The sequence below is a fragment of the Bicyclus anynana genome, chromosome 11, assembly GCF_947172395.1.
Source record: "Bicyclus anynana chromosome 11, ilBicAnyn1.1, whole genome shotgun sequence".
NCBI classification, from domain to species: Eukaryota; Metazoa; Arthropoda; class Insecta; order Lepidoptera; family Nymphalidae; genus Bicyclus; species Bicyclus anynana.
In genome coordinates this window covers 17,058,442-17,082,793 of record NC_069093.1, presented here as the reverse complement: position 1 = coordinate 17,082,793, position 24,352 = coordinate 17,058,442, and the positions used below count along the sequence as shown (strand labels likewise).

General features: G+C 36.5%; 1 protein-coding gene across 1 annotated transcript in view; it reads right to left on the bottom strand.

Annotated features, from left to right (window-relative positions):
• Positions 1-2,352: 2,352 nt before the first annotated feature.
• LOC112055372 (uncharacterized) overlaps positions 2,353-24,352 on the bottom strand; it is a 41,150-nt gene continuing 19,150 nt past the window's right edge. The window contains exons 2-6 of the mRNA XM_052884114.1: positions 10,169-10,341; positions 5,701-5,887; positions 4,801-4,940; positions 4,473-4,692; positions 2,353-3,905 (exon numbers count right to left, since the gene is read on the bottom strand). Of these exons, the coding sequence (XP_052740074.1) occupies positions 3,817-3,905; positions 4,473-4,692; positions 4,801-4,940; positions 5,701-5,887; positions 10,169-10,341 (809 nt within the window). The 3' untranslated portion in view covers positions 2,353-3,816. The remainder of the gene's footprint in view (positions 3,906-4,472; positions 4,693-4,800; positions 4,941-5,700; positions 5,888-10,168; positions 10,342-24,352) is intronic.

The following is a 24,352-nucleotide window of genomic DNA, read 5'->3' as shown; positions in this document are numbered from 1 at the left end:
TGTTGCTTTGTTTTAATGATATGGTGTAAAAGAGTGGACCTGAATTGGACCATCTCCTTTTAAATTATTGGGTTACGTAACTCCTTAATCTAAGATAAGAAAGTTCATGTTTGACAGAGTGTAATGTCCTGAATTTTGTTAATAAACTGGTGGCCACAGTAGTGTTATACAGGGTGAGCCTTCAAAATCAGTGACGCTTTGAATAAACCGTACAGGAACACGGGTCGCAGTTATTTTGTTGTCACAAGTGTCAGCCCGCAGCCGGCGCTCCCGCGGCACGCAGAATAACAAACGGATAGACGACACAAAGAGAATTGGCCTTTCATATATTCCGTAAAAAATGTAGTTTTAGGTTGTTATTTTAATCTATATATTATTATTATAAAGACAGAACTAGACATTAGTTATTTTTTTATCCAGGGCAAAGATAAGTTCCCTTTGATGTCTAAAAGAGTATTGTCTCCGAATATTGAAAACATTTGCTTTAGACGGGAGCCTGCGGGAAAAGGTTTTGCATAATATTGAATTGGTAAAACTTACGTAGTTTTTGTTGGAATAGTCTGACCATTTCCCATCATGAGCTTGTTCACGCATCGCGGCGTATTGGTTACTACACCACGAGTTGAGCTGTTTTTATATTTCAATGTTATAAAAATGTTAACACTCATGATAGGGTAAATTTTAAAAATTCGGTTGTCTGTAAAGTCGGTTTACTGGCGATAGTTGAACGTGACAAAGTCATAAGAAAATACTGATGAAATGGTTGCATTTTTCAAAAGAAAATTTTCGTTTTTTGAAACAAAATCTTCATAGACCAGAATATACTTTATTTCTTGTAAAAAAAAAATGGCAAACCTAGAGCGAGGGAACGACGCATGACGTCATCTTTTTTCGAGTCTACAGCCGGTACCATCGAATTATAAGACGTTGTCACGTCGAAAATTTAGAATCTTCAAAAAAGTTAAAAAAAAACACGACAAAATGTCACCATATGCGAAGGCTCAAAGTCGTTACCGCACCATGAACACCGCATCAATCATCAAACCGCTGCTACGAACTTAAAAAAATTCATGCGCAAACTTTCACCATAAAAAACCCATTCAATTTGATGCGAAAAAAGTTGCGGACGGGAGAATCGAGATTAATGTGTGAATAATTGAAGAAAAAACACAAAATATATTAAAAAATGTTCTTCACCAATAAAACATGGACCGAGCGTACCAACTTTAAGTCTAAGACGAAGATTTTATAGGTTAGAATAATAAAATAGTTAAGTTAATTGTACGACACTTAAGAATAATTGGCAGTACTTAAACGAAATGATATCTAGAGGCTGGAGCCTTCGTTATACGATTGAGCTATTCGAACACTAAAATTCTAAAGATTAGCATTAGGGTAGTAGTCTCACTAGGCGTTTTAAAGTGTCAAAGTAATTAATCTATATTTATCCAAATGAATCCTTATATACTTTGGTTACGCCATCACACGTGAACGGCCGGACCGATTTCACTATATATTTTTATGTTGGGTAGGGGTAGGGTAGTTGAAAGTTTACATCTAGTTTCACGCGGACGAAGTGGCGGGCGTCCGCTAGTTTTAACTATTTTAAAAGAGTGCGGTCAATTATTGGTTTCCTAGATCCCTAGTCTTTGTTTTATAGGCTTTCAACAATGGAAAAATGAGCACATAGTCATTTACGTTGAAACTTAATACAAATAGGATCGCTGGATTCCGGTTCCGGATTTCCGGATCAGTTTTGCGCATTTTTCTTTTCTTTTAAGTTTTCTTGTGACTTTGTATATTTTTTGTGAAATAAAGATTTTATCTATAGTTCTATCTACGAGTTTCGTACGTATTCTTAGTAACTTACATAGAAACACAAAAATATGAGTTTTTATCAACACTTTATACTCAACAATCCAAGCGATCAAACCTTATTATTTCAAAGTAGTTCCTAAGTTTGATAAAGATTATCATTGATAAAACTCAGCTAGGATATAACAAACCGTAAAACGCCTTATGAGATCACAGCCTAAGCTTTTATTATACAAAATATATTTACTTTATTATGTTTATCAAATAAATAACTCCAGACTTGACACAAAGTTACATAAACTTTTACTTAAATTTCAATTAAATTCGAAGCAACTAACTATATTTTAGTAACAACACGCAAGAGGCCTGGATAATCGATAGTAAACATTTCGTTGCAAAGAAAAATTGCTTATAATTATTAAAATGAATCGTCACAATCGAATCCATACAATTTTAATGTGAAAGTAGTTTTTATTTTACACATTATTAGTTTAAATTCAATAGTTCTATAGCCTAAAGATCTTCAAAAGAAAGGCAAAAGGAAATCATTTAAAAATCATACAGGTCTATAAACTTGATAACAACGACCCTTTTGTTATAAATGACACAAAAAAGAAGAAAACATAAAATGAAACATGTACTGTTCACATTGGAATTGTATGAATTAGTTTGAGAGAAAACCCACGACAACGTAGATAATAAATCGTATGAAACAACATTTATATTACGAATTAGTTTATTTTACAGATATTTAATTTTGTCAACCTCCGCTCGCACAACATATGTAAATATAATTACAAACTTTACGTGTAAGAAAACATCGAAATTCAGTGCTGGCTATATTTATAGAATTTATCTTTTCAATTATACAATAATATAATATTATTTTTTATACGACTTTGATTTTTCCACCCACGCTTTTCACTTCCAAACAAAGTTTTTCATTACGCAAATAGTATGATAACGTAAGTAATTTGTTTTTATTTTATATTAAAAAAAATCTAGTATGGGTAAAAATAATAAATATAACGAAGTCAAAATAAATAAACTAATCATTATTCGTAATAAAACTCCTATAAATAACGCTGCGTACATTCATTGTGTTTTAATAATTTATATTTTGCCGGTTGCGGCAAAACTTGATTTAAATTTTTCCAAAATGTAAATTCTTATATTGATCATAGTTAGCAAACAAAGAAGTAGCAAATTAATCTTTTTCAGTATAACCCGACAAATGTTTTAATTATATTATTTCTTAATTTGCATAACTCTTTGTTAGTTGAAAATTAGCAACCAAAAACGCCTTCCAAAAGTACACAATGATTTGAGTTGATTATAAAAGTGTCTCTTTGTCTCCAGCAGCCGTAGCCGTAGCGAAGCCTTTCAAGATAATAAAGATAAAAGATTTATACAGAGGGAAGAGGAATCTCAACGCTGTCATTTAATTATGTTTTAAATAAGCAAATGTCGTCGTTAAATCTGGTTCTTTTTTAAAAGCGCTACGACTGTATTATGTAGCGATTTACTTTAATCAAGACCTCGGCTGTGTACTTTATCTTATAGACATTGTGAGTGCTCATTGTTATATCGTGTATTGTAGTTATTGTTTGAACAATATTTTAGCTAATTATTATATAATATAAAATTATTCATAAGGGATTTGTCTCATTGTATTTCTTCTGATCACCTTACTTATTTCAGGGTTTAAAATGTAAATATTAGATTATACATACAACCTAGAAGTGGCACACTGAAACTGGGAAATGTGACGCAGTTCTTATATTATCATTTGTCTCTAACTCTCTGTTATTTATACGGGTAGCTTTGCCATCCTATTCCGATTCAATGTTTGTTTGATTTTATGCCGTTAACGACTACTCAGTGTAGGTATCGTCAAACTATCGTTGCGTGTACATAAAGCGTTACACAGTGAGAAGAGTGGGTGAAAAGTTTTGATCTACCTACTTGCTATCGTTTATACAATTACCAACCTACCCACGCTTAGAGTTTACTCAAGGCACTGTATGTAAAAAACATATGAACTGTGATACTCCCCGCCAGCACCACCGCTGCCTCCGTTGAACTCGAGCCTGCGGACAAATAACAAGGAGTTAGAGCCAGCGTACACCTGACGAGGAGCGACGAAACTGCAGCGGCGAAGAGTCCATACAGGCCGATAGCAGTATGAATTTTCTTTACTTTAGGACGGCTTATCTTCGTCAAAATTTCATCCTTCGCCACTGCGAAATAGTGTTTGTTATCTATATCGTCAACCCCATATTTTAGTGCTGCAGATTCCATATCAATATATTACATCTTCGCACGAGGGGGAGACTGTTAAGAATTACTAGTGTCTAAACCAATAATTCATGTTGACGAAATATCGAAAACCGCTTGACGTACATTGGTGGAAATTGGCAGGGATAGGCATAGTTATAGTAAGTAGATGTCCGCTAAGAAAAGCTTTTGCGGCAAATCTTGCTACTATAAAAAAACGATTTTCATGCCGGTAAAGTCGTAATTATAGTTACCAGGATTCCAAACGTGTCTAAATAAATATAGTTTATATACTAAGAGACAGAATTATCCGCCCACTTTAATATACGCGAGTGAACGAGTAAATGTGCCCTTGAGTATATTTGGTTATAATGTCGTACCAGACGCAGTGTACATCGACAGATGGGGCGAGCGCGCGACCATGAGGCCGGTGCTGGTGGAGCGCGTGTAGGGCGGCTTGCTGGGCTGCGTGGCCTCGCAGCGCACCTCCAGCAGCGCCCGCCCCGCGCCCACGCGCACCCGCAGCGCGCGCCAGCTCGAGCGCAGCCCGTGCTCGTCGGCCGGGGACACCTCGGTGTTGTCGCTCATCCAGGGGTCCGACTGGAACAAGGTACATCGTTAGGATGTGATGAAGAAAAACTTCATTGCATACAAGATTGAATCGTGATAGCCCAGTTGACGTTGTGTAACGCCTAAAACAGTAGTTACCCTCTCAGGTTTTCCATCGACGTACCACACGATGTTGGCGGGCGGCATGGCGGCCTTCGTGGAGCAGTTGAGCAGAACATCCTCGCCCACCTGCACCGTGCCGGACGCGCCCGTGATCACCGGGTCTTCCTTCAGAGTCACTGGGTTGAGAGGTATTTGGTAAGTTAGTTTTAAAGAAGAAAAAAAATATATATTATTTCCTGCCCGTTTTTAGTACTTTATCATGTTCTAGAATAAGAGCATGTGATAACCAGATATATCTCATTTTATAAAAGTTGAAAGTTCGTAAGCTTATACTTCTACCCTACGCACTGTAGCCAATCATGAAGATTGGACTGTGGTGGTTTTAGACGGTTGCAAGTCTTGTAAGTCTTGAATTATGAATTATTATTTTTATCTGAGTTCGAAATAAGCGCTTAAATCAAACAGTGTTTTGAATTATCTTGTTAGTGGTGCGATAAGGTAAACCTACTCGTATATGCTCCCAACTGTATCTTTCGACCACAAAGGCCAATCTCATGTTGAACTTGCGCGGCAGAGCCACGCTGACGGCGCAGCTGTGCTCGTTGTATGAGAAGTGTAAATCTCACCGGCCACAGTCAGGTACTTGGTCTGGTTGACGACAGCGAAGCGCGGCCCCTCGGTGGACACCTCGCACGTGAAGGAGATGCGCGTGTTGAACTTGCGCGGCAGAGCCACGCTGACGGCGCAGCTGTGCTCGTTGTATGAGAAGTGTAAATCTCACCGGCCACAGTCAGGTACTTGGTCTGGTTGACGACAGCGAAGCGCGGCCCCTCGGTGGACACCTCGCACGTGAAGGAGATGCGCGTGTTGAACTTGCGCGGCAGAGCCACGCTGACGGCGCAGCTGTGCTCGTTGTATGAGAAGTGTAAATCTCACCGGCCACAGTCAGGTACTTGGTCTGGTTGACGACAGCGAAGCGCGGCCCCTCGGTGGACACCTCGCACGTGAAGGAGATGCGCGTGTTGAACTTGCGCGGCAGAGCCACGCTGACGGCACAGCTGTGCTCGTTGCAGACGCCGCTCGACACGCCGCCCGCTGAGCTGTTGAAGGCGCGCGTCGGCGGCTGGGGAGAGACCAACTATTTAGAGTATTTTCCAATGTCAGTAGCAGAGATTCTCCAACTATACTAAAGCCAAACTTAATGTGGAATGTTTATAAATAAACAAATAAAAATGAGGATACCTATTCTAAGCTAGAGTGTATTTTAAGAAATTAAGTATCACGTGTCTTAAACGGTGAAGGAAAAATATCGTGAGGAAACCTGCATACTTGAGATTTTTTTAATTCTCTACGTGTCTGACATCAGCCAATCTGCATTGGGCCAGCGTGGTGAAGTATAAGCCTAACTCCTCTAACTCTGAGTGACTAGTGCTCAACGATGTGCCGAATATTGGTTGATAATGATGTTGTGTCACAGACTACATCGTCAGTTAACTTCAGCAACGCACTAGTGATGATGTATCTCGGTGTAGACTTGTGACAGACAAACACTATCTGCCACTTTATGTGGTGAGCTGTTTTAAATTGTATATCCAGATGCAAACCACGTCGAATCAAAGATTGTAATTATCGGAAGTTGTAATAATATAAAATAAAAACTCTATAAAACTAGCAACTTATACAATACTAGTAGACGACCCGCGGCTGCACCTTCACCCTTTCTTGTCGGAATACGGGGATTAGATATAGCCAATAACACATACAAATAAAATACCGTAGTTATCTGCCGGTAAAAGAACAGAGACTATCCCCTACGACCTCACAAACTTATACCTCTTTATAATATACAGTGAGTGAGACTGATTTTAGCAAACATGAAAAATTACCTTTGATACACGCTCGCACCGACAGAAATAAATCTATTTCTATATATAAAAGAGGATTGCCTCGTTTTTATCGCGGCGGCGAGGTGTTTTTACAGTTTTTAGAACTGCCTGATAAAATATTTCGCGTTGCTTTGCGGCTGTATCCGCATAAAAGTGCTGTAAAAAGGTCTGTGTTTTTGTTGCGGCGGCACCCGCGCATCGATGTGTGGAATAATACATGTAGAGTTTGTTTGAGTCGTCGAGGCTCAACTAAATGATAGCTAGCTTCAAATGAAAATACTGTTTTGTATTTGGAATTTTATATCTTAAGTACTGATTGAACGAGAGCGAGCTATAGCCAGACATACCTCATCTTATGAAGGTCAGACCATGCTTCTATAATAAGTAAGTGCGGTAGCCAATTATGGAGAATGGACAGAAGTTCCTTCGGAAGGTAGCAAGAGTTTAAATCCGTAATTGTTCTTGTCAAAAGATTTTTTTTTTTAATATTTCCTACGGAGTACTACAAAACAACACATTCTCCAGTCACAAATAGAACAAATAATTTATCGGGTAATTTTAGTTCCGCATATGTGTGGCTATAATATTGAAACCGGAAAAACTATCCCAACGACGTTTCAGTGGATAGGTGACCAGCGACCAGGGACATATTTTCTCATATTATACCGAGAAAATATTAATAATAATATGCTTGATACTCGAACTATGTGGACCCTATAAACCTATCTGAATAAAGCCACCACAGTCTAAACTCCACGATAGGCCGTAGGTCCAAACCCGCGCTAATCCAAACACGTGCTGACAAGCTTTGAGCATAAATGAGGTGTGTCTGGTTACCGCAGGCTTGTAACCCATGAATTATATTAATGTTAAAAAGGGTTAACTTCGTAATAGGTACCTAAGGTTTAGGGTTATCGTCCGAAAGATGTTCGATAGCTACGCTAAATAAATATTCTATAATCCTCAGAACAATCTACTCAGTTTATGAAATATTCGTCTCGGCATTATCCAAATTGCTAAAGTGTAATAATTTATGAGGGGACAGGACCGGGAAACTTCGTTACATAAGTAAAGTAATTAACCAAATTTTTACAAGGTTTTGACCCTTTTTGCTGTTTGCTATAAATTATGACATTATATTTTGTAACTCAAGTAACTTTCTAGTAGAGATTTTTATTCCGTCTAAAAGTTCCGTGTATGGTTATTTTCTAGATTTTGATAATTATATAAACTTTGTGCATTTTGCAAAGTATAAATTAATAAATATCTTTAGCCAAAATCATTTGTTTCATTTTAATGGTTGTTGGGTAATTAAAGGTAACAAAAGTTGGTGTTTTGTTTTCTGTTTACCTCTTGTTTAAAAATAACCAGGACCTAAGGATCGGCAAAAAATCTCTCTTTCCTTTCCAAAAAAAGCTTTCGAAGCAAAAATTTTTTTTCGGAAGAATGAATAGCTCAACATTTTAGCCCTACCCAGGACACGTACCCGAACCATAAGATCCGAAGAAGAAGAAGATACAAGCTAACCACTGAACTAGCGAGGTAATTATTTCACCTCCAATTGCTAGCAATAATTTGCTATTAAACAAGAAACTTGTCACTGCACTCAGTGGCTCGACACGCTCACAGCTGCGGAATACCTTAATAGATGAAGGGAGAAGCAATTTCAAAATTAAAAATTACCAAAGGCTTGCGCCCGCTTGTAGAAAAACCAACACTCGGTCGAGAGCATATTTCTGTAGAAATTTCCACATATTTTCTCTCTCATATTTTTTCTGCTCTCCGTACTTACGCTTACTTTTTATGATTTTTACTTGTACGCAGAATTTACTTTACATTACAGAGATGTTTTAATGCGGTGTACTGCATTTAATGGAGAAGGTACTTTGCGAATAGGTGACCAACCTTGGGGGGGAAATCATGACATGTGTTTGCTGAATCGACCGCTTTTAGAAAACAAAAGTTATGGAATTAATGGTTTTAAACGTTTCCTATTAATTGTTTACCATAGAAGATCTGTTATGTTATGTTGAAGCCAGGTACGAGTGCAACAGAGTCCTGAGTTAAGAATCCAGCAGAGTTTGGACTTCTATATTGACACGTTAAAGTCATATTCACTTTTACTATCAAATGAACATACATAACTAACCACGGATAAGAGAGTTAGAAACAACGTTACTAAAGTACCTGATGTAATTTGAACCCCTGACAAAGATTTAGCCTTTTGTGTTCTTTAATTATTTGATGCCTTGTTCACATTTTGATATTTATTTAATGTTTTACAGAACTTCAAAATCAACTTGAAAATTCAACATATCAAGAAGCAGATGAATTACAAGCTTTCACGCATATCAGGCATAGGCTAATTTAACTAATATTAAAAAAGTAAATTAGTTTATTAAAATTTTCAAACAAAAATCGATTTAATATATAAATGGAAGCTAACTTTTGAAACATACAGGATGTCCCATAACGGTCGTCAAATACAAAAGTATGATAATATCCCGCCGGCGCGGTGCGAGTGTAAGTGAGGTAGGCACATTAAACATATCGTTTGGCGTTTGAAGCACCCTGTACAACAGGTGGGCGATTTGTTAAGAATACATGAATAACAATTAATTTATTCGACACTTTGATTTATCGCGTGTGCGCCGCAAATAATATCATAAATTACAGCGATAGGGATGACTTTAAATGTTATATTTGGATATGAATTTTGAGGTGCGCCCATCTGTGGTTTAATTAATGGTATCGGAGTAATGTGAGCTTTGCTGTTTCATACAACACGATATCGTGAGTTAATATTTTTGCTACGGAACGAACAAAGGGAAATACGAGTATGGTTGAGCAGTAACAGTTAAATATTGACAAGGAGAATAATTTTGACTTATTTTTTACTGACAACGTTTCACTAACGTTCAAACTATCATTAAATGTACAAATATGTGCAATGTACAATGTTTTCAGTTATACTCTTTAATACCAGGCAAATATCTATGTAATTTTCATAACTCGTAAATGTAATAGTTTTAGTTCATGAGCGAATATAAATTTACTTAAGTTAATTTGTTTATATCATGTCTTAATGACGACTACTATCGTTTTCAGATAACGATATTATTAACGATAAATTACATGTGTTTCAAATATTATTTTATCATTGATAGAAACACTAAACAAAAACGAACCCAATGTTTACCCTGTGGGACACTCGAAACGGTGATGCTCTCTGCAATTTTATTAATTTTATAAGTTTCTGTATTTTCAATTCCATCATTGAGTTAGGAGACAATTAAATTAATAGCAACATTTTTGCCACACATTGATGCCACTGTAACCTGTAACCTAACTGTCATCTTTCAGATGATCAACGCAATCGAATGCCTGTTACAAATCACAACAAATACAAACAACTGTGAACATTCTCAGGCATCATAGATATACATTTTAGAAGTAAAGCAGCAATCGTCATATTATGTTTTAGCTGTTGTGAAGGTACTATATTGTACATTCTGTACCTGCTGGCCAGGCGTGAAGCGGAAGATCTCGTTGTTGTCGCGGTACCACTTGACGGAGTGCAGCGGCGGGTCGCCCCGCTCGCTCACGTAGTGGCACACCAGCGCAGCGTCGCGCCGCGGGTCGCCGTACTGCGGCACCTCCAGGTACGTGATGTTGTGCGCTGTCACTATCACTGCAAAAAAAAAATCTAAGCTGTAGTGTATAACGGAACTAAAACTGAAAACAGTAGTCAGTGGAATGGTTTTTTCTCTTCAGAATCACCACCGTGTGACATTACATCATGCTTACGGCCTCTAGATTTTTTATGTTCCTTTTTTCTTTCAAACTTTTCATCATTATAATCCGGAACATTTGTATAATATTATATATAACTAGCTGATGACGCGCGGTTTCACCCGCGTGGTTCCCGTTCCCGTGAGAATACCGGGATAATATATAGCCTATAGCCTTCCTCGATAAATGGGCTATCTAACACTGAGAGAATTTTTCAAATCGGACCAGTAGTTCCTGAGATTAGCGCGTTCAATCAAACAAACAAACAAACAAACTCTTCAGCTTTATTATATTAGTATAGATAGTATAGATTAGTTCTCACTGGACAGTGGAATTAAATGGTTGATTTTGAAATAAAAAAAAACACATATTTTGGCAGTTTAACAACAATACCGCAGGGTGATGATGTTACTAATATGAAAATTGACCTTCTTTTACCATCTTTATGAATCATAATAAACCTGACAACATAATCTCCTCTTGGAGTACATCACATTCTAGTTTTCATTGACTAGAGTGAACTATTTTAGGTTGGTAATATGGTTCTCGTATCAGACTCTCCACAGCGATAATAATTTTACAAACTAAATTATTCATAATTTGAAGTGGTATTCTGTGGATAACCAGCTGGGATAAATTAATTGAGTTTTAATGTACAACGAATAAAAAACTTGTTTATCTATTTTCAGAACACAACAAAGTCGTGCAGTAACACTTCATGGTTCTCAACAGGCGTTACCTCAGACCAATTATTGTATAGGACCTGCCTCGCTAGACGTTACTTTTCTGTCAAAGTATATGATCTAATGCGATTATAAAAACTGTCTCTTTATAATCGATGTTAAATAGTTGTAATCGTGTTAGTCGGTTAAAGAGCTCCGTAAAAATACCTTTCTGTGTAATTGATTGGTGTAAAAAACGGGCAAAAACTTCTAATTCTAGGCTCGTTTTCTTCAGAAAATGACAGACAATTTTGTTCGTGACTATGAGTACGATACAGGTTCTTCTATAATTGGTCTGAGGGTGTTACTGATACACCATCTTTTTCCTCGGGAGATATCAAGTTAAGTTAGCCGATTCAATAATCTATACTAATATTACATAGAGGTAAAATTTGTGGCATTGTAAGGTGATCTACTGAAGTAATTATGAAAATTCATTAACCACTATAAAGCCACATTATTTGTAAGTGTTATAAGCTATTTTTCATCCCCGTATTCTCACGGGTACGGGAACTACAAGCCGCGGGGTGTCAGAAAATATTAATCGTAAGTACGTTTTAAATAAACTAAAATAACGAAATAGTTGAGTGCTATCAATTCCATTCATACCATGAACTCCTTAATTTATTATATTTAGTGTAACTCCGAATATTTCATTTAAATAAAGCAAAAGTAATTCAATATTATTTTTCAACAGGTATCGTAAATTTAAATTCACAAAACCAATGCCACAAAAATGTTTTTGAGAAGATTGTCGATAAATAATTAAATTTGTTTCAAACGAGCTGTTTACAATATTATGCAATATACGAGACAAACACATACATACGACACGATGTCGTATCATACGTTGTGAGTCGTATGGATGTCGTACGTATGAAATTCAAAATTCATTTATTTTAATTAGGCGTAGTTAGATTACAAGCACTTTTGAAAGGTCAGGATTAGGTATGTCATAATTTATTTTAATCTAATAAAATTAAAGTTACAAGGGTTCCAAAGGCGCCTTGGTCCGAGAAGAGCATAGCAACATAATACAGTACAAATTATGTGAAGCGACGTCATGAATATGTACATAAATTATAATATTTATCTAAAAATTAATAAATAAATTATAGCTGACTATAGGTTGCATAGGTTGCACAAAACTTGTAATGTATTATTTTAAATTTTCAAGATGCTTTAACAAATAATATACGTATAATAGTAATTTCTTGATATGCCATGATATATCGCCACAGATGAATTGAATTTAGGATCATTGTAGGTAGTAGGTAGTAGAGAGTATGGACGTCATATCGCATTGTGTTAAGATACGATATCGTGTCGTAAGTATGTGATGTAGCCCTGAAAAGCAGGACTTGAAACATTAATGAACTATCACTATGTAACTAATGTTCATAACATGCTCACTAAATATTCATGACAGAAATAAATTGCCTGCATGCCTCCTAACATCGACAGGCCTCCTCTGTTTTTAACCGACTTCAAAAAGGAGGAGGTTCTCAATTCGGTCGGTATTTTTTTTTTTTTTTATGTATGTACACCGATTACTCAAAAACGCCTGGACCGATTTCAAAAATTCTTTTTTTGTTTGAAACGGTATAGTCCCCATTTGGTCCCATTGCCATCATGTCAAGATCTGATGATGGAATCCTGGAGAAATTGAGGGGAACTTTCGAAAATTATATGAGTGTCTAGTGTGTTCGTATACTTTTCCATTTAGTACTTTTAAGCACTACAATTTCATGAAGGTTTAAAATCGATCTGATGATGGAGCCATAAAACAGACGAGGGAACTCCTCGGCGATTTACAGCAGTTACCTTGTGTTTGGGCTTGATTAATTTGTATTAATGAGACCTTTTCACATAGATAGGTTGTGACTGTCATCTAGGGGTTTGGTGATGAAGACCAAGGACAATTAAGGGAACTCCTTAACAGTTTACAGTAACTACCTTGAGTTTGGCCTTGATTAATTCGTATTGCTGAGAACTTTCTACCTAGATGAGTTGTGTCAGTTTTTAGGGGTCTGATGATGAAGACCAAGGTCAATTAAGGGAACTCCTTAACGGTGTACGGTAGCTACCTTGTGCTTGGGCTTGATTAATTTGTATTGCTGAGAATTTTGCACCAAGATGGGTTGTGACTGTCATTAGGGGTCTGATGTATTCGTTTGAGATGAAATTTTACACTAAAAATGGAAAAATAATAAAAATTTTAATAAAAAAAATACAACCGACTTCAAAACCTAAAAACGTACCCACTAAACTAAAAAGTGAAAAATAACATCATAATATGTTCTACCTGCTAATCAGTATGAAGGCGGTGCTTAGCCGGTGTTGTCTTAATTTAAGCCATTTCTGACATGACCACATGAAACAACACTGTCTGCAAAATCTAAATCTATAAGATATTCTCACATGGCTTGAATTAATACATCACCGGCTTAGCACCGCCTTCATACTGATTAGCAGGTAGAACATATTATGATGTTATTTTTCACTTTTTAGTTTAGTGGGTACGTTTTTAGGTTTTGAAGTCGGTTGTATTTTTTTTATTAAAATTTTTATTATTTTTCCATTTTTAGTGTATTAAAATTTTTATTATAGGAGTTAAATATAGGTAACTTTTTCACCTTTTCAAAGAAGTTTGGTGAACTAAGGTTAAGATTTTTACCTTTTAACAAGTAATTTAAGGAACTATACTATAGAATTTTAGAGATACAGAGACATTGAAGGCCAGTCTTTTTACTGAATGACGTTTTTTTGTTAAAAATAGCATTGAAATATAGCATAATATATATAATAATATTATCTGCTTGAGTACGAACGTATACAAAAGCCAAGATATTAAGCTGAGTATCAAAGCAGTTTAAGTTTCGCTCCGTTGCATTCAAAAGTAATTAGCAGTGTAAGCGCGGGCTGAGCCCGGCCGGGAATTTGTTGAGACGTGGAGATATTGTGTATTGTGTGTTCTCGTGTGATGAAACTTTATATTTATTAGACGACGCAAACGAGGAGTGTTACGATTTTGCCTTGTGTATCTGGGTGACCGTGTATCTTTGGGTTTGTTTATCTGTGTCCGTGGCTGTGGGGCATAGAACGCTAAAGCTAACGCTTTAGCAATAGAAGAAACACGGGGGCGAGGCCCGCGTATCCTCATATATGAAGACTTACGCTAATGTGTTTGTATTATAAGAAGATAGATTTTAATAACGGTTAAATATAGTAAACTTTTATTTAGTACTACAACACTGTTTTCTTGCACTAAACAAGTTAAATAATAACTAAAGCTTACTCTTTAAGAGCTCTATTCAAATCTATTTTTTTTTAATATAAATTCGATTTTGCTCGAAAAACCAAGATCCACCATCCATCGATAAATGAAACGTTTTCGAAGTGCTGGAATGGCGACCCCGCACTAGTAAGCGCAGTGTTGGTCGACCCCTCACTAGGTGGACAGACGACATCAAGCGAGTTGCAGGGATTCGCTGAATGCAGGTGGCTCAGGATCGTGATGTTTGGAAGTCCCTACAAAAGGCCTATGTCCTTAATGTGGACGTGCATCGGCTGATATGATGATGATGATGATGAATTGTGGGTTACAATAGTAGTATGATTTCCAACACAATCTACTGATAAATTTTTACCAGCGTAAAAATTTTTACCAATATTTTACAATAATACTTAACGATACGGATATAAAGTGATCGGAATGTTTAAAACAATAAATGACAAAAGCAAATTCCAGGTTATTCAATATTCCGTGGGCACAGTACACATTTTGTATGAAATATAACTATTCAAAACTGTTTAAAAACATCGTCTCTGACTAAATTCAAATACCTATTTTAGTTCGTGCAAGAGTTTTTTGTAAAAATGAATTATGCTTATTATTACTATGAAACATGGTTTATTTTGTGTTCGTTTGTTACTTGAAACACATTCAAGTTATGTTTTTCAAGTAACAAAACCTTGTCTGACTGAAACTGAGCCTTGTCTTCTAATTTAGAGAAAAAAATGTTTTATTAAAAATTCTTATAACATCAGGTGTACCTACGCATCTTTGAGCTTCTAAAATGTAATTTCATTACTTTTCTTAGCTAGCCTAACGGGGTTACTGTGACGCCCGTTGATATACAAACTCTAGATGTGCTGTGTGAAACGAGTACGGCATCCTAGTTTTCCGTAGCAATGGAAATTGGAAACTGAGAAAAATGTAAATACTAGAAATGCCAGGCATTACTTTTCACAAGAGAGCAAAATCTAATTTTATTTTAATTAAGTATTGAATTAAAATATTTATAGTATGAAAAAACACATTACTTTAAAGGCTTTAGGAGTTTGTTTATTTCATTTGATTTATTATTTTAACGTTTACGAGAAATTTAGATTACCGTTATAAGTACATACATACAACAACATATAAAATAACAAAGCTTATTTATTGCTTTAGGCTGTGATTTGTGCAAATACTACATGAAAATTTGTTGAGAAGATTATCGTGAAGACACAGACTGATCAATATTTCGATAATTTTCTGTACATCAATTTTTTTGGTGATTTCAATCGATGTGCATTCGATTTTGGAGAAATATGACATATTTTCACAACATAACCAATACTACATAAACTTAGCTGTGTGCAAGCCGTTCAATGTACCATTCACAGCGACCCAATTTAAAAATACTGAATTGACTGAAAATACATTCTGTTTGCGCACATTATATCTAGTCCAGCGATCGTCGTCCCGTCTTTTTATTTTATTCCAAGTTGATTTTAAAAAGAATTTCACGTTTTTCTAAAGCGTGAGTAATTCTGTATTATTTTCTGCAAGCATTTCCGTTGTTCATACGCGGTTAATTAACATAAACACAACTGATGTTTTTTCTTTAAACGTTTAAAAAATTTATAATTTAATCCACATCCACATTTTCCATCCATACAAGAGAAGGTATGTAATACGTAAAACGAAAAAAACAATTTAAAGATCAGCATTTCCCCATTTCGAAAAAGAATATTTGTAACAAAAATTGTCAGTATAGCTTACTTTTCGTTATCGTTTATACTTTTTTAAATTTTTTAACTTACACTAAATTGTTCAGCTAACATCTTGCGTTTAGTGTATCGTTGATGGCGCTTTATGAATTCTTTATGTACAAATGAGTGTTAAAAGCTCCGGCTGAAGAAATAGCCCGCAGCTCCTGAATATTACATCTAGCGAAACATAACGTCTTTTTGAGTGAGTCTCGAGAAAACAGGTTAAGTTCAGGTAAATTTATGCGTAAATTTAGAATTTATGAAATTTTAAACTTAACGTTACCAAGGGAAGATATAAACTTATGAGAATACCTAAATGTTATACGTGTCACGCTAAGTTCCTGCGACTTTTCCTTTTTTTTTTAAAAAAAAATTGATAATCTGTGGTATATTCTAATTCCATTCCAAATTTTAGAAAAATTGATTCAGTAGTTGTGGTATGAGGGAGTAACAGACATAGACATAGACATAGACACAAATTATGCATTTTTTATATTAGTGTTTACCTTAATTAAAAAAACCGTGTATATTATCTCCTACAGAAGCAAATTTAAAGTCGTCAAAATAGAACAATTTTAAGTATTATATAAAATTTCAGCTACAGCACTAAAAATATGAGAAGGTACATTTTAAATCATGAAAAATATTAAGTAGGAAGCAACCTATATTCTAAAGAAAAGAGCATTACAAAGGATTTGAAATATTTCCTCGTGAAGCTTTTGTTCCGATATCTTGAAACTTTTTATTCTGTTATTCTGATTCCGAGTGTCCGCTAAAACTTGATTGCAATAGCAGCGCGCGCTGGAGACGATGGAGCCTGAAATGGCGCAAACGCCGCAAATGGCGCAAAAGGCAGTCGTAAAATCTACAAAAAAAAAAACATTTTCACTAATTTTGTGGAAACAAGAAAATTAATTTATGCTATGGTAACAAAATCACAATCAAACGTTATTCAAAGAAGTAATATCACTATTTATTTTGTTAATAGCCCCATAATGATCAAATAAAAAAAATAATTTGAGCTTTTAATATTGTTGCATATTAATTATTTCAAATCAAAACTTATTTCAATTTTTACCAATGTCAAACGCATTTTAGGCATCTATACTAATATTATAAAGCTGAAGAGTTTGTTTGTTTGTTTGATTGAATGCGCTAATCTCAGGAACTAAAGGTCCAATTTGAAAAATTATTTTAGCGTTAAATTGTTAAATGGGCTATCCCATTTATCGAGGAAGGCTATAGGCTATATATTATCTCCGTATTCCTTCGGGAACAAGAACCACGCGAGTGAAACCGCGTCAGCTAGTACAAGATAAAAACGAAACACCAAATTCGAAGCCAGTAACACCAGTATTAAATAATACAGAAAACTTCATCCATTAGGACGTGAAATTTTAATTAGCAATATGCATGGACTCGTTGAAAAATGAAAATGGAAAGAAAAATAATGTTCGAGGCATTATACAAAATGTTAACAAAATTGCTTTACACAAAAGTAATGCGCGTCCTTTATACGGGAACTGAAAATTCCCGAGTAAAACATCAAGCGGGTAGGTAAAAAAAAGTAGGACGGATAACACCGATATAGAAAAACTAAGATGCACAAAGTGTTCTAATACTATAATAAGTTCTACTTTGATGCTTTGTGGCTCAGTGAGTCGTGGAGTATAAGTGTCTACACCTAATCGTTCCTTCCAACAATTATTCGACAGTCGGAACTTGTCGGGAAAAGTTGGTAGTGTAACATCCCTGAGGTTCAGGGAGAAAGTTAAGCTCCATTCACTTTCATTAACACCTACCCTTTACGGCTATACCAATCATGTATTAATTTCTGTAAATATATCATGAAAAATGATTTTTTTTCGTAGCTTTCAAGTATACTACTTATACTTTATTAATACCACAAGGTTGAGATGCAAAATGCACCATGTAAGCCATGCACCACATGCTGCACAAAAAAACTTTCAACCCCTATTTCACCCCCTTTTAGTAATATTTTCGCGATAAATCGAAACTGTATCTTACAATAATTGTAAATAATCTCAATATATAAAAGCGAAAGGCCACTCATCGCGATATATCGAAAACCGCTTGACGTATTAAGGGATAGTTTATAGTTACGCTAAGAACGGATTTTGCGACATGGCCGGATTAAGGGGGTCTAAGGGAGGACGAAAGTCTTGTGTAATACTGTAACTATTTACTGTGTACGGGTTCCTATTATCCACATTTAGCTAATTAGCTAACAAAACACGTCTCTATGTATACCTATTGCATATCTAAGGTTCGATATATCGTTTAGTTACAAAGACTTCGATATGAGAAAGCGAAATTCGAGTTTCTCGTGTTTCCAGTCGGAACTTTTCTCCCGGACGACGCGGAGCCATGGGTGTACCTACTTCACGGGTTTCGTTATGCTAATTCTACGAGTAGGTACATATAATTTAATATGCAGAATTAATGTTTTTAAAGTTATTTTACCGCACACGTAATAAGCATGATGAGCTAAAGACGTTCTATTTTATGATGAGGGATTTGCTTTGGTTATAGTTGTGAGTGACGGGACATTGTGTTTGTGTGTGTAAAGTTAAGGATCGTCAGCAGTAGAAACGCACTAATGTTTTAAAGATACAGAGAGGCATACCTATAACCTATGTCATCAAACTCCCTTATCATAAAAGCGGTTGATTATTATAGGTAGCTGTATACACAGGCAGATGTAAATTAATAGTACATTATGATATAAGTGCAGTAAGTTGAAAATTACAGCCGAGGCGAAATTGCAGCTCGAGCCAAAGGCGAGACAGCAAAGGCTGTAACTATCAAATTGCACGTATGTCGATTACGACGTTTTATAACACATTTGCGAGAAAACACACTTTGAACACACTTTCTGAAAATCAATTTGCATCTATGCCTGTTTATGATGACATTTTGATACGCTTGTCATTTTTGCACAGATAACGAAGTGCGCACACCAGCGTTTGTTTTAGACAAGATACACCAAAAACAGCCAGTATTACTAATAAAGTAAATTAATATTTTTTTGTTTCTGATACAGATAAATGTCAAAATTATTAAAATTAAAGAATTAAATGTTTTTTATTATATTTTATCTCACAAAGTTAATTTTATTCATAACACTGACACACTGTTGAGCACTTTTCTGACATAAAAACTCTTTGCCAAGACTTAAAAAATACCTGAATTTTTTAAGCCATGCCAATGCCAAGCCATTTAACCATGGAACTGTGTAAAAATGATTGTAGCACCTATGATTTACCCGTGTGGTAATGAACATTACCAACCGACCTGTAGAAATGAATAGCTTTGTAGAAAAATAATATAATTGCATTGCTGACACTCCAACAGTTTCACCAAAGCTAAAACTTTGTCATTAAGTTTATATGAACGAATTGTGCTTCATAATGAAACATTAAACAGAAGACTCGATGAAACTTTCGTTGAAAGTTTTTGTCGTGCTTGAAAGCCGTTGCTAAAAGGACGTTAGAATATCTGGAACTTAATATACCTACTGACAGGACCAACATTTGAACTTCTGTAACTGCGACAATCATTCAAAGCAAGGATACCACGCAAATATAGGTGTAGAAGGAAACAATCCTAACTGAAACTCCTGCGCCAGTAGTCAATGATGTTGCTACATTGTTCAAGATTCAGATTGTCAAAGTGATTCGAGTTTCTCGTGTTTCCAGTCGACAGTCGATTTTGACAATATGAAGAAATTGACCTGAAATTTAAAAATCTCAAGACCTTTCTAACATAAAGCAACGCTTGTACAACTGGGTCGGACAGGCCCGTTATTATCAATGCGGGTCCAGAGATCTAGTTAACACTGGGACTCGTCCGTAGGGATTACATCGCTTAGCGCGGCCCGCGGGGTGTGTCCCGACAGATGACGGACTATACGACTCGTGTAAGCTTTCCCTTTCATCAGAACAAGCAAGGGCCCGTGTTAAACCTTACCCTTGATGATAACATACCTAAATCTTACAAATATTATAAATGTCAAATATTAGATGGATTAAAGGCGGAGTTATATTTGTCTGACGTGTCGTATCGTGACGCATCAGAACAGAATCGGTAACATACATTTTGTTTACACTTGTCGTGATAGCTTCTGAATGTTTGTAACTCACTTAACTCTGATGTGCTCCTCGTTTCTGGATGAAAATTGGTTTAATCACGTGTTAATGGGTGTTGGTGTTGTTGTGAATTACACACTTATGCTACTTTTCCACAGAAATGGGATGTACCTAACTACGAAGAAACGTGAAACCGCAGTGCCTTGGTTTATAATTCAATATGTTCTATTTTTTTTAATATTTTACCATCGTCATTACAACGTAATACGAGTATGTAACAAAATATATTTTCCTATTCCAAATTTAAGAGTGAAGAAATTTCCATACACATCTTCTATCCATTTTACATGTCATCGTCATCATTATCAACCCATATTCAGCTCACTGCTGAGCTCGAGTCTCCTCTCAGTGTACGATACATATATTAATTTTACAACCAAAAAATTTAAAACTAAGTATTTTAGTATTCTTTAATTAAGTGAGGTTCTTTCTATATATTTTTTAACTTTCTTAAATAGAAAATGAATCTCAAGAATATTTAGTTCAAATTCAAAACTCTTCACTCATTTAGATCATTATCAGTACTTGATAAGTGTGACCAAGTGTATACATACATAATAATTTTACAACCAAAAAATTTTAAAACCAAAAAAATTTTTAAGATTTATTACATTATTTAAAAGCTTTTTATATTTAATTAAAAGAAAAGCTTTTACAATGTTACTAGAAAAACCAGTAAAATTGATCTCCCCACCGTTTCATTTTCTATTAAAAAATATTTTTATTGCAGACTACCTTTCGTTGGAGAGCCTTGAAACAAATAACAGAGTAAAAGCACCCACCGAGGAGTAGAGCGAGAAAGGATTTAAAAATACATTTAATATTTTACTGAACACATCAGCAAAACTAATGGTATAAAATTATACAAACAACCTACTTAATTGATTAACTAGCCGACGTCCCTCGGTTTCACCCGCGTAGCTCCAATGAGAATATGGGGATAAAATATATATGACACTTACAAATAACGTGGCAATAACGTGAATTTAAAAAATCGGTTCAGTAGATCCAGAGAGTACTTCCTACAACACCACAAACTTTATGTCCATATAGTACAGATATAGAAGGAATCGTTCATCATTATCAGCTGATAGACGTACAGTGCTGGACATATGCCTCGTGCATGGACTCCAAAGCACAAATGCCGCCAGTATCCAGGGGCTCCCTGCAACTAGCCAACACTGCGCTTTCCGGTGCGGGGTACATTAAGATTTCATCTATATCAGGCACATGCACAGTTCACAAACGAGGAATACTGCAGTCACCTGTGAGATGGGTGTGCTAAATATCATCTCTCTGCATTAGACTCAGTTGATCCTCGAGCTAGACGTATCATAATCTTTGACTGGAACGAATCTGCAAATATTGCAACAGCGACGTAACGTTGCCTGTCTTTCAGTTATTTACCGAAGAGTGCGCACATGATCTCAGTTCTCTTTCAGTCTAGTCCTTCCCATTCTACCACAGAACAGCCAGATACCGTGAAAATTGTCATCTTTTTGTTGTCGATTCGCACAAAACGTTTCGCATCGACGTTTCTAATAAGAACAGTGAAAATGTGGATTGCCCTTCCGCCTTTTGTGTTTCCTAACACTGATAATTTGTGCACCTTCAAGGCAAGAGTGAATAGGCATTTCTAGACAAGCTCGCTCCAACCTAGAGCTCAACATTGCTGTCCACCAGGCATGATTGAAGTAAAGCGAAATAAAAATAAAACTTGTGACCTATAAACGGGTATGTACGTATGAGTACTCGTATATGATAGAGAATAGAATCTGGACATCTTGTTTTTGTTCTAGTGAGACCAAGGTAATATTACCTATAGTAGTTATTACGACATTTTCAATTATTAGAATTTTATTAAGTGATTGGTTTACCTTTGTTAGATTAAAGTTGAAGTATGTGAGTTTGAGTATAACATGAAAGGAATAAGTAATGAGAGCCTAATCAATATAATTAACGAAATTTCTTATTACACGAACAGCCAGTATGAAATTTCTCGCGATAAATTGCCTGAAAGAGATGTAATGAATTGTAAACATTAATTAACGCTCATTAATAATATCTTCTTGAATTACCTCTTTGTGCTACTCGCGTGGTTTTTAGTAATAGTAGGTTCTGGAAACTAGGCCAGGAAGTTAATAATTGGATTTTTGTAGAACTAACCACGAATGAACGAGCGAAAGCCAGACCATCCACATTTTTTAAAAGCTGAAAGTTTTGTCCTCCCATGTTCTGATAGATCAGCCCTCGGTCTTGGGCTCATACAAGACCGTTAGCCCGGTCCAAGGAAGGACAGAGACATCTTTTCTGTGCTTCACTTGGACAAATCTCCTCTGGCGCGTCCACGTCGCGGGGGTGGGCATCACGGGAGTCAGTAGGCCGGCTCTTGTGATGGCGAAGTTCAGAGGGGGTCCCAGTACTGCGGGGAATATCGCGGTCCCCTGCCTAGGGCTACAGGTGAAGACCTTAACGGCGGTGTTGGCGGAGATGCTAACTATCAGAACGGCAACATTAAGGCGGATGAGGCACGCTTAGTTGCAAAGCGGAAACTGCAACCGGAAACTAGGTAGCACTAGAATTTAGTAGGGAGCAAAACAAATCCATATAGCGTCTGTACTCGGAGCGAGCGGCTGTCTGGTCAGCGTCTGTCCCATATTGGGCGGCTGTTTTACCGAAAGACGTATAGAAGAGAAGAAATTAACATGCAAGCACAACAAAAAAAACACATACCCCAGGCGGGTACCGGCGCTGAGCACTCTCGCGTCGGAGAATCCCGCCCCCTGGAGGCTTCGGCCGATGATAGGGGCTGCCCCTCGTATTCTGGGGGGGGCAAAGTTTTGCTTAACTGTGAAAAACCATTTGCCAGGTCTGGCCTACTACAACGTACGCCACCAAAAACGACGACTCATGCGCGAACTAGGACTGATACTGAAACTGAAGACGGAATATCTACCGGAGATGAAGGGACTCGAGTATCTTTCATGAGCCCCCTTACCTTTTTCTCACCAATGGCCAATACACCAAAAAACAGAGGTGACTGGAAACGAAAAAAGTCACCAAACGGCAAGGAAACAGAATCTCTGGAAGAAAAAGAAGATAGGTTATTGAGGGGACTTTACGACAACATAGTAGCTGTCAATTCACTCGTAGAGAGACAGGGGCCTTATAAGAACACCGCCAACGAAGTGAAACAAAAACTGCGAGAATTACAAAAAGTATGTGGTAGAATTATGGACGTTAGAAGGATGAAAGCAGAGAAGGACGACGAGGTAGAACATACTCCTAAAAGAGCTAAAAGAGGTGGGCCTACAGAAGACAAAGGTACCAACACGTCGACCGGAGGCGAAACAGAAGGACTGGAATGGGATGACGACCTAGGTACGGAGACAGAATGGAAGGAAATAAAAAGAAAGAAAAAGAGACGACATACAGAGACCAAAAGACCTGATGAAAGAGTAGAAAAGCCAGAGCGAAGACAAGTTCAAAAGAAAACTGGTAAGGTTGCATTGGAGAACCAAACGGCGACAAACACGAACTCCGAAAATGCACAGATACCAACAAATAAAGGTAAAAGGCACAAGGGAGACAAAGAAACAGCTACCAAAATGGAAAGGAAACCATCTAAAGCTAGACCTGAAGCACTATTAGTAGAAGTTAAAGAGAGGGACTACGCCAGTGTATTAAAAGAGGTGAAAGCGGGACTAGGAAAGACGGAAGTCCTCTTCTCTAAAGTGAGGAAAACAAAGAAAGGAGATATTCTTCTTGAGATAGATAAGGGACAAGACAAAGGAGTCTTACAAGTAAAAGAAAGAATGGGCGGACTATGTCCTACCTTAACCATGAGGGCTTTAAAAGAAACAACTGATGTCATCATAAAAGGAATGGATATCACGGTTGAAAGAGAAGAATTAGAAGAAACGCTCAAACAAAAAGTAAAAGAGTCCCGCATAAAGAGATTCTGGGAAAACAGATACGG